This window comes from Ascaphus truei, chromosome 14 (genome assembly GCF_040206685.1).
Source record: "Ascaphus truei isolate aAscTru1 chromosome 14, aAscTru1.hap1, whole genome shotgun sequence".
Lineage (NCBI taxonomy): Eukaryota > Metazoa > Chordata > Amphibia > Anura > Ascaphidae > Ascaphus > Ascaphus truei.
In genome coordinates this window covers 56459994-56471953 of record NC_134496.1, presented here as the reverse complement: position 1 = coordinate 56471953, position 11960 = coordinate 56459994, and the positions used below count along the sequence as shown (strand labels likewise).

General features: G+C 41.8%; 1 protein-coding gene across 2 annotated transcripts in view; it reads left to right on the top strand.

The window, feature by feature from the left end:
- The first annotated feature begins 2249 nt into the window (after positions 1-2249).
- LOC142466203 (putative cation-transporting ATPase 13A4) overlaps positions 2250-11960 on the top strand; it is a 70390-nt gene continuing 60679 nt past the window's right edge. For both annotated transcript variants that reach the window (XM_075571088.1, XM_075571087.1), the window contains exon 1: positions 2250-2377. In XM_075571088.1, the coding sequence (XP_075427203.1) occupies positions 2318-2377 (60 nt within the window). In that variant the 5' untranslated portion in view covers positions 2250-2317. The remainder of the gene's footprint in view (positions 2378-11960) is intronic.

The window sequence follows — 11960 nt, the reverse complement described above, 5'->3', positions numbered from 1 at the left end:
AGTTTCTTGTATTGCAGCTTTCTTAATATTTGGTTGTGATATCCAATTTCTATTTGGATAGTATTGAAATATACTATTTTCTTCCAAATCAAAATCAGATTTGCATTATGAAAAAGATTTAATCTGATTCTGGTAATAAAAATTGGCCACTTTATGGCACCCTCCAGACGGCCGCGGGTCATTCAAATCTGAGGCCAATAAAGGAGTAAATTCCGGACTTTGCAATATTGGAGTCAGAGGAGAAGGAAAAGAAGATCATTTGAATTTCCTGAATGTTGAGTCCCATATCACCAGAGTAAAGCCACTTATAGGATGTTTATATAATTCCTTAGGTAACCAAATAATCTTATGGAGGGGAATTTTAGTGATGGTATTCTCTATATCTACACATTGTTTGATACCAAATCATGCATACCAATCTTTAAAAGTTCTTAAATGGGATGCTAAATAATATTTATGCATATCTGGACAACCTAATCCCTTTTATTCCGAAATAAAACATGTTTCGCTACCCGAGGGGGTTTATGATCCCATATAAACGTCATTATTTTGTATTGAACCGAATCTAGAATGCTTTTAGGAATATTCACAAGTAAAGCTTGAAAAAGATATAACAGTCTTGGTAAAATATTAATCTTTGTATTGTATTTATAATCCTGCCAATCCAAGAGATCTCATAAGAATGCCACTGTAGAAAATCCTCATATATCATCCTGAAGAAGATTTGGAAAGTTATGTTTATATAAAGTATTGTAAAAGTTTGTAATGTGAATACCCAAATATTTGATATACATTTTTGCCCATTTGAAAGGAAAGAAATTACCGAGAAAATCAATCTGATTACCTGGCAGAGTGAGATTGAGAATTTCTGATTGATCAAAATTAATCTTTAATCCAGATACAAGATTAAATGTATTAAGCACTGGCATTAATTCATTCAAAGACTGTGTCCTGGATTTGAAACAACAAATAAGATGGCATCTGCAAACATAGAAATGTTATAATGAGCTGGACCCACTTGAATACCTGTAGTTATTATCCTTCCTAACCTTATGCGCTAATGGTTGTATAACCATAGCAAAAATAAGAGGTGAAAGAGGACAACCCTGTCTTGTCCCTTTAGAAATTAAAAGTCTATCCGTTAAAGACCCATTAACTAAAACCTGAGCACGAGGAGTTTTATAATTAGCTAATATGAATTTGATAATGTTAGGATCTAATCCAAATTTGTATAATACTTGTTCCATATAGGACCAATCTACTCTGCCAAATGCTTTTTCTACATCCAAAGCTAAAGCGACTGAAGGAATCTTATGTTTTTTAGCATAATGAATCAAATCTAGATTTTTACGGATGTTATCAAAAGTTTGACGTCCTAAAATAAATCCAGATTGATCATTATTAATAAAATTGGGAAGCAAGTTTTCTAGTCTCATGGCTAATTTTGTAGTAAATAATTTATCATTTAAATGAAGTAATACAGTGGACAACTAATATGGACCAGTCGTAACAGAGAGGAATCTGGGATTCAGGTTACATTGAAAATGTTCTTAGCCTAAATCATTGGTGCCACAAAAACCTTATGGATCATGCGCCAGTCCATGGCAATCTGAAACACAACTACAGTACATATCCATTCCAAGATATTGTCCCAAATAAAAAGTATATCTTTCCAGGGGAAGAATAAGCTTATTAGGGAATAACAACAGCAAATGCTGGACCACATGAACCTTGCACTGATAACCTGGAGTTATTTATTGGGCCATTTCTTCATCCTTAGCTGGTGGCTGCTTATTGAATCTGTTAATCTTTGCTTCACATACAGTAGCTCACACCTTTGACAGTAACCTTGTGGGGAGTTCTGTATCCTGATGTAGCATGCAATAATACAGAGAGGTGAAGTATGTAATCTTCTTACATACTGCAGCTTACTTAGCATTTTATTTGGATACCACCCGTGCTTAAATTTTACATACAATAAACGTGACCTAATAATCAATAACTAAGCATTGTGCAGGTAAGAAAATATATACTGCATACCAGTTTTTAATGCAAGGACTTGAAAGCTGAAATGCTGGCATTGAACATAAAGCAAACACGTGTTGGGTAACGTAAGCAATTATGCAATACCTAACACATTGGCATGAGACATCAATGGGCAGACATACCTGTAAGGTGTGTACCTGGCAAAAAAACTTTAAGAGGAATCTTTGCGCAGTCAGCAGAGCTGGGTGCTGTTATAAATAGGGACCTGTTTTCCAATGTCCACTAGCTGTTCTCTGAGGAGGCATCTGAGACGGCTCCTCTACAGTGAAACATGACATCTAAGGTAAAAGACCACTGTGCGATCCTCAATGAAGGAGAGGAAAATGAGATGGTGAGTGTGACGCACCTACCTGCCTGCTTACTTGTTTTTAATGTAAAAGATTGTAATCAAAATGACAAAAACAAAAGTTCTACTTTTGAAAATATATTTGAGTGTTGTTGGCACAATAAGCCAAGTTACCTGCGCCGTGCTACCTGCGCCATACTGCCTACGCCGTGCTACCTGTACCATGCTACCTGCGCCATACTGCCTGCCCTGTGCTGCCTGTGCCGTGCTGCCTGTGCCATACTGCCTGCACCATGCTACCTGTGCCATACTGCCTGCCCTGTGCCATGCTACCTGTGCCATACTGCCTGTACCATGCTACCTTCCCAGTGCTGCCTGTGCCATACTGCCTGCGCCATGCTACCTGTGCCATACTGCCTGCACCATGCTACCTTCCCAGTGCTGCCTGTGCCATACTGCCTGCCCTGTGCTGCCTGCCCTGTGCTGCCTGTACCATGCTGCCTTCCCAGTGCTGCCTGCGTTGCGCTGCCTGCACCATGTTGCCTGCGCTGTGCTGCCTGCGCCATACTGTCTACGCAGTGCTACCTGCGCCATGCTGCCTGCGCCGTGCTGCCTGCGCCGTGCTGCCTGCACCGTGCTGCCTGCACCGTGCTGCCTGCTCTATGCTGCCTGCGCCGTGCTGCCGGCTCTATGCTGCCTGCGCCATGCTACCTGCACCGTGCTGCCGGCTCTATGCTACCTGCACCGTGCTGCCTGCTCTATGCTGCCGGCTCTATGCTGCCTGCGCCATGCTACCTGCGCCGTGCTGCCGGCTCTATGCTACCTGCACCGTGCTGCCTGCTCTATGCTGCCTGCTCTATGCTGCCTGCACCGTGCTGCCTGCTCTATGCTGCCGGCTCTATGCTGCCTGCGCCATGCTGCCTGCTCTATGCTGCCTGCACCGTGCTGCCTGCTCTATGCTGCCTGCTCTATGCTGCCTGCACCGTGCTGCCTGCGCCGTGCTGCCTGCTCCATGCTGCCTGCTCCATGCTGCCTGCGCCGTGCTGCCTGCTCCATGCTGTCTGCTCCATGCTGCCTGCGCCGTGCTGCCTGCGCTGTGCTGCCTGCATCGTGCTGCCTGCTCCGTGCTGCCTGCGCCGTGCTGCCTGCGCCGTGCTGCCTGCGCAACGCTGCCTGCTCCGTGCTGCCTGCCCCGTGCTGCCTTCCCAGTGCTGCCTGCGTTGCGCTGCCTGCACCATGTTGCCTGCCCAGTGCTGCCTGCGCCATACTGTCTGCGCAGTGCTGCCTGCACCATGCTGCCTGCGCCGTGCTGCCTGCTCTATGCTGCCTGCCCCGTGCTGCCTGCTCTATGCTGCCTGCTCCATGCTGCCTGCACCGTGCTGCCTGCTCTATGCTGCCTGCGCCGTGCTGCCTGCTCTATGCTGCCTGCACCGTGCTGCCTGCTCTATGCTGCCTGCGCCATGCTACCTGCTCCGTGCTGCCTGCTCCGTGCTGCCTGCGCCGTGCTGCCTGCTCCGTGCTGCCTGCTCCGTGCTGCCTGCGCTGTGCTGCCTGCCCCGTGATGCCTGCTCCGTGCTGCCTGCTCCGTACTGCCTGCTCCGTGCTGCCTGCTCCGTGCTGCCTGCTCCGTGCTGCCTGCTCCGTGCTGCCTGCTCCGTGCTGCCTGCTCCGTGCTGCCTGCTCCGTGCTGCCTGCTCCGTGATGCCTGCTCCGTGATGCCTGCTCCGTGCTGCCTGCGATTATTTTATTTTGAATAACACTAATGTTGGATTAAATTGTTTTATGACAGATGTTTTATTCAGTGTAATTCACAATGTGTCTCCTCTGCAAATCTAAAGATAAAGTTATTAACAAGACATTGCACGGTGTCAGCGCTCAGTCATAATTAATATATCAGCCCCCTAGCACTTAACGGGTTAATATATTCTAGGACAGGTAGTTCTGCCTTCAGTTTACATGTGCAGATAGTGGAGCAGGTCAGACTTTGTAATATGAATATTCTTGTTAGTAATGTCTCTGTGACTGGGACAGGAGAACGCGCTCTATGTATTCAACTTGATATATAGTGAAATAAAAATGGGGATAATACCGTTTATCTGACAGATGGTTTGCTGGCACCTCCCTCCCCGTCAGGAATAAAATAATACTTTCTATTTTACTGGTAAAGATGAGACAAAGGATGAGAACAATCAGGTCCGTCCGGCTTGATGACATAAAGGGGCTTTTAGCGTTTTTTTCATGCTTTGGAATGTACACAATGTAAAACTGAAATGCACCGGGCAGGACACACCCTGGGGAGACCCGGACAAATCCTTCCTTAGTTATATGTCACAACAAAAACTTGCCGAAGCAAGAAAAAGACCCCTTTCTGAACTAGCACTCAACTAAGTTACTTGGTAAATAGCATGCACGAGAACACTAAGTTAGTGTAGACTGATCTACATTGCAGATATCCAAAGGAACCGTCTGTCCACTCAAGGTTGACCCCCACAGCTAGTAGCCAAATAAGATATAAGTGCGGAGCAGGAAAAAAGACCCTTTGAAGATGCGGGGTAAGGGCCACTTGCAGACCGGTTCCCATGTGGGGCCAGCGGCCGCAGTTGCAGCAGCCCACGGATGGAGCTCACGCAGCTCACGAGAGTCCGTCCCCTCTGTGTCTCCTGGTCTTGTGATACCTGAAAGGGTAATGACGCACTTCCTGCGCGACCACGATCCAGAAGTAACAAAGAAAAAAAATGATCGATATCAGCGCTGCTCCTTGGGATGACAGACTCACCAGGTAGGTAATAAAATCAGTTTATTAAATCTACATAAAACAGATTCTAGAACATAACAAAAAAGACCTCCTCCCACAGGTTTCGGGCGAGTTCGCCCTTTCTCAAGGAGAAACATGTGGGAGGAGGTCTTTTTTGTATTTTATGTAGATTTAATAAATTGATTTTATTACCTACAGACGAGGCCACGATTATCCTAACGCTTGCTTTAAACTAGCCGGGTTACGTTCTGGGTGTGTGCTGGGTATCTACACACAAAGGGAACTCCCGCACCGCCACAATATAAACCACGCTGAGGTGCTCACTAGGTAAAGGAATGATGTATTCAAAAGAAAAGGAAACCTAGTATATCAGCACTCTATCAAGCTAAATGTATAATTATTTGATTAAAATACTTTATTGGTGAACAATGAATAAAAAAATGGGCTTTAAAATAAGAGTGTGTGTCAAACAGCACGTGACTGTAATCATTCGTAACTTAACTGAAGGTAGTTAAGTAGTGTATACATATGGAGATCCTGGATAGATATTTAGGATCTGGTGCTATGTATATAGCCTCCTATAGGTATGGAGATAAGTCCGTGATGTACCCACCATACAGGATGTCAGTCCTAATGTACATGTATATTCTTAGAGCGTGCATATATAGGCGCTCTGAATCAATGTTGGCATATATGTGGTGTACATGTATAACATCGAAGCAAGGCAAAGTAGATATCTGTATGTGACTATCTGTGGACGTGTGACTGATGTTGTGGTCCCATTCAAACACTAGAAGCTGCCTAACATAAGGGTAATACCTAATGAGGCGTTCCGTGAGTATAGCCCCTAGAGCCAAATAAGGCAAAGGTCTGCAAGTATAGAATCAATATAGTGATTTATGTGGACACCTTCTAGGGGTACGTTGAGTAAGCCTTTTTGCTCTAGGAGTGTAGACAAGATGTATCTTGGCTATGGGACTAATGAAGGGAATATTGAAACATCCTAAATTGAGTCACAGGCAGCTGCTCATATATCCTCTGCACTAGATATATATATATATATATATATATATATATTTTGTTATATTCTATTCTATTGGCTGCAGTGATACACGGAAAGGGGGTCTGTGTGGGTAAAGGATATACTTTCCGTGTATCACTGCAGCCAATAGAATAGAATATAACAAAATATATATATATATATATATATATCTAGTGCACCAAGAAGGTGTCCACATAAATCACTATATTGATTCTATACTTGCAGACCTTTGCCCTATTTGGCTCTAGGGGCTATACTCACGGAGCGCCTCATTAGGTATTACCCTTATGTTAGGCAGCTTCTAGTGTTTGAATGGGACCACAACATCAGTCACACGTCCACAGATAGTCACATACAGATATCTACTTTGCCGTGCTTAGATGTTATACATGTACACCACATATATGCCAATATTGATTCAGAGCGCCTATATATACACGCTCTAAGAATATACATGTACATTAGGACTGACATCCTGTGTGGTGGGTACATCACGGACTTATCTCCATACCTATAGGAGGCTATATACAGTACATAGCACCAGATCCTAAATATCTATACAGGATCTCCATATGTATACACTACTTAACTACCTTCAGTTGATTACAGTCACGTGCTGTTTGACACACACTTTTATTTTAAAGCCCATTTTTTTATTCATTGTTCACCAATAAAGTATTTTAATCAAATAATTATACATTTAGCTTGATAGAGTGCTGATATACTAGGTTTCCTTTTCTTTTGTATACATATGTGCTGGGTGTGTGCTGAGGCTAGTTTGAGGCATTTCTGCATTGACTAACGACCCATCGGATTAACACAGCAGGGGTCCCTGGCAGTCTATTTCTGTTTGAATGGGACTGCCAGGGACCCCGCTGTTAATCTGATGGGCCATTAATCAATGCAGAAATGCTGGGGCAGTTTAAGGAAAGTTTAAGGCATGTATTCAGAATGTACCTGGGAATTTGGGGCGATTGCCACTGGTTTGTGTTAGAATAATCGCAGTCTGTACCTAGTGAGTCTGTCATCCCAAGGAGCAGCGCTGATATCGATCATATTGTTTCTTTGATCTACAGTGCAGCAATATTGCTGACAGCGCCAAGCTCAATAGTTACTTTGTAGCAGCCAGGGCAGAGTCGCCCATTCTCCCGCCTCCGTGATCAGAGAGAACAACTAACAGCGTATTCTGCCCTGCAGACCAACACCCTCTACTTACACTCACTCTGTGGCTATCACCTCTCTCAGCTTTGAACATTTGGTGGTGTTCATTAGTACACCACTCTTATCTAAGAGTGTAACGAACAAACACACATTCATTCTATCTACGATTCCACCCCTGCTTCAGTCTCTGCTAAACATCAGGCAGAGTAGGATATTGTGTTTAGTCGGGGTTTGTGTACCAGATTACCAGGTCTTTTTCAGCATACACGCCTCCTTTTGGTGCTAAACAAGATATATGTGGTTTAGCATTAGTTTTTCTCTTGTGGTGTTCATGAATACACCAAGCTAACAACATCACTGTTTGCACTAGACGTACACCTCTTTATTATATGAGACTAAAATATTAATGATAGGTGTCTAATATACACAGCCTATCCATATACTAATGACTGTGCAATGAAGGTGTTGGAGACGTGTCTGATACTAGTGAGATAAGTCTCTGTTTGTGGCTTCTCAACTCTGGGCTGTCACTATAGACCCTGAAGTAATGGGCTATAAGTACACTAGTGATGTGCAACGTATATACGCACGTGTCCGCTATGTTAATATATTAACATCAAATGAAGCCAGAATGTTCTTAAATGCTACATCTAGCTACAGTCTTGTTCTACATCAAGATGTACTGATCTGCGTTGCGTGTTTTAATTTCCCACAAGGTGTATGGGAAATTCCGATCGTGCATGAGCGGCCAACGGGCTAGAAATCCTTGACAACACCCCCAAAAAGTCGAGACAGAGCCCTAAAATCTGGGATGTCTGGTCACCCTAATCATGGATCATATAAATGTCTGAAACACATCATAAACTATATTATTGGTTTTTAGCTATTAAAGGGATATATTTGTGTAAACTAACATGGTATATAATAAAGTATGGGTGTACAATAATGTATATCCATACAGTCATCAACAATATAAATTAATATTGACAAAGTTAGAGAAAGATGGAGGGTCCTAAAAAATGATTACAGGGATCTAGGCCAAAAGCTTAAGGCAAGGACCTCCAAGGTAGTATTTTCTGAAATACTACCAGTGCCATCCGCTACCGCAGGGAGACCGTCAGAGATCAGGGAGGTTAATGCATGGCTAAGAAAGTGGTGCAGGAAGGAGGGGTTTGGGTTTTTAGAGCACTGGGACTCCTTTTGTGAGAGGTGCCATCTATATTCTAGGGACGGATTGCACCTCAATGAAGAGGGATCTTCTGTGCTAGGGGGGAGAATGCTAAAAAGGTTGGAGGAGATTTTAAACTAGGATGGAGGGGGGAGGGGAATGAAACAGATAATGAACTAAATGGAATAGATGAGGATACAAGGTGGTATGGAGGTAGAATGAGGGCAAGTGCAAGTTTGACAAGCAGTGAGACACCCATAGTAAATACAGATAATACTAGAAAACTTCTAAAGACTAAACCAAGTTGGCGCAGAAAGGAAGGAGCAGATAAGATAATAGTACAGGCTGAAAAAAACCCTGAAATGCATGCTTGCTAATGCAAGAAGTCTGACAGATAAAATGGGGGAGCTTGAATTAATAGCTGAAAGGGAGCAGTATGATATCATAGGCATTACTGAAACATGGTGGTCTGAAACTCATGACTGGACAGTTAATTTAGAGGGTTATTCTCTTTTTCGGAAGGATCGAACAAATAGAAGGGGAGGTGGAGTATGTTTATATGTTAAACCGGATCTAAAACCTATTATTTATTTATTTATAAAATATTTTACCAGGAAGTAATACATTGAGAGTTACCTCTTGTTTTCAAGTATGTCCTGGGCACAGAGTAAAACAAATAATACATGGTTACAAGTACAGTTACATAAATGAACAGGGTATACATTATATACAAGACATTGCGTGGGATGATTATAAGGGATGATGTCTATGAAGGGAATGATGAAAATGTAGAGACCTTGTGAATAGAAATTAGCAGTGGAGGTAAAAGTATAAAGAAAATGTTTGTAGGGATCTGCTATAAACCACCAAATATCTGTGAGATTGAGGAAGCTAAAATACTTTTGCAAATGGAGGAGGCATCAAAACTGGTTCATGTTTGCATAATGGGGGATTTTAATTATCCAGACATAGACTGGGGCAATGAGATTGGCGTTACAACAAAATGGAACAGGTTTTTGGGGGTGCTTAAAGACAATTATATGACCCAAATTATTGAAGAACCAACCAGGAGAGGGGCAGTTCTGGATTTGGTCATATCAAACAATGTAGAAGTAATAACAAATATTCAAATCCTGGAAAATTTGGGTAACAGTGATCATAACATGGTCTCATTTGAAATAAATTATCAAAAAACAGATTACTTTGGTTCAACACAGACTTTAAACTTTAGAAAGGCAAATTTTAATAAACTGAGGTTTAATCTAGTAGTAATACACTGGGATGATGTTTTTGCAGGGAAAATGTAGAAGATAAATTGTCAGTCTTTTAAACACTGTTAGAAAAGCACACTTATCAGTGTATACCCTTGGGTAATAAGTATAACAGAAATAAGTTAAAACCAATGTGGCTAAATAAACAGGTAGGGAAGGAAATGGACAAGAAGAGGAAGGCGTTTAGATGCTTTAAGTCAGAAGGGACAGAGACATCGTATCAGAATTATAAGGAATGTAACAAAAATTGCAAAAGGGCAATTAAATGAGCAAAAATGGATAATGAAAAAAGGATTGCAATAGAAAGTAAGGTCAACCCTAAAAAGTTCTTTAAGTACCTTAATAACAAAAAAAATGAGAAAAGAAAATATAGGACCCTTTCAGTGTGAGATGGGTAGGCAGATTATTGGAGATAAGGAAAAAAAAAAAAAGCTGAGGTATTAAACAAATTCTTTGCCTCTGTGTTTACCAGGGAAGAATCAAGTTCAATAGTGGTGCCGCAAGAGGAAGCCACAACCTCCATATTAATGAACAATTGGTTTACTGAGGAAGAAGTTCATAAGCGGCTTGAAAAAATTTAAGTAAATAAGGCACCTGGCCCCGATGGCATACATCCGAGAGTTCTCAAGGAGTTAAGCTCAGTAATAGCAAAACCATTATATTTAATATTCAAGGACTCCATTTCCACAGGCTTAGTACCACAAGATTGGTGTAAAGCAGATGTGGTGCCTATATTTAAAAAGGGAGCTAGATCACAACCGGAAAATTACAGACCTGTAAGCCTGACTTCAATAGTAGGGAAACTACTTGAAGGTTTAATATGGGATAATATTCAGGAATACCTATTGGAAAACAAAATTATTAGTAATAGTCAGCATGGATTTATGAAGGATAGATCTTGCCAAACTAACCTTATTTGTTTCTTTGAGGAGGTAAGTAGGAATTTAGACCAGGGTAATGCAGTTGATGTGGTCTACTTAGATTTTGCAAAGGCTTTTGATACGGTTTCACACAAGAGGTTGGTGTACAAAATAAAGACAATTGGACTCGGTAATAATATATGCACCTGGATTGAAAACTGGATAAAGGACAGAAAACAGAGGGTTGTCATAAATGGAACTTTTTCAGGTTGGGCTAAAGTCGTGAGTGGAGCACCTCAGGGATCGGTACTGGGACCCCTGCTTTTTAACTTGTTTATTAATGACCTTGAGGTTGGGATCGAGAGCAAAGTCTCCATCTTTGCTGATGATACTAAATTGTGTAAGGTAATAGAATCAGAGCAGGATGTAATTTCTCTTCAGAAGGACTTGGAGAGACTGGAAACGTGGGCAGGTAAATGGCAGATGAGGTTTAATACAGATACATGTAAGGTTATGCCTTTTGGATGCAAGAATAAAAAGGCGACTTACAAATTAAATGGAGATATATTGGGGAATCCTTGATGGAGAAGGATTTAGGAGTGCTTGTAGACAGCAGGCTTAGCAGTAGTGCCCAATGTCATGCAGTAGCTGCAAAGGCAAACAAGATCTTATCTTGCATTAAACGGGCAATGGATGGAAGGGAAGTAAACATAATGATGCCCCTTTACAAAGCATTAGTAAGACCACACCTTGAATATGGAGTACAATTTTGGGCACCAATCCTAAGAAAAGACATTATAGAACTAGAGAGAGTGCAGAGAAGAGCCATCAAATTAATAAAGGGGTGGACATTCTAACTTATGAGGAGAGGCTAGCGGAATTAGATTTATTTACATTAGAAAAGAGGCGTCTAAGAGGGGATATGATAACTATATACAAATATATTCAGGGACAATACAAGGAGATTTCAAAAGAACTATTCATCCCACGGGCAGTACAAAGGACTCGGGGCCATCCCTTAAGGTTGGAGGAAAGGAAATTTCACCAGCAACAAAGGAAAGGGTTCTTTACAGTAAGGGCAGTTAAAATGTGGAATTCATTACCCATGGAGACTGTGATGGAGATACAATAGATGTGTTCAAAAAAAGGTTGGACATCTTTTTAGATGGGAAAGGTATACAGGGATATACAAAATAAGTATATATGGGAAGGATGTTGATCCAGGGATTAATCCGATTGCCAATTCTTGGAGTCAGGAAGGAATTATTTTTTCCCCTTAATGGGGTTTTTGTTTGCCTTCCTCTGGATCAACAAGTAAGTATAGATATAGGATAAAGTATCTGTTGTCTAAATTTAGCATAGGTTGAACTT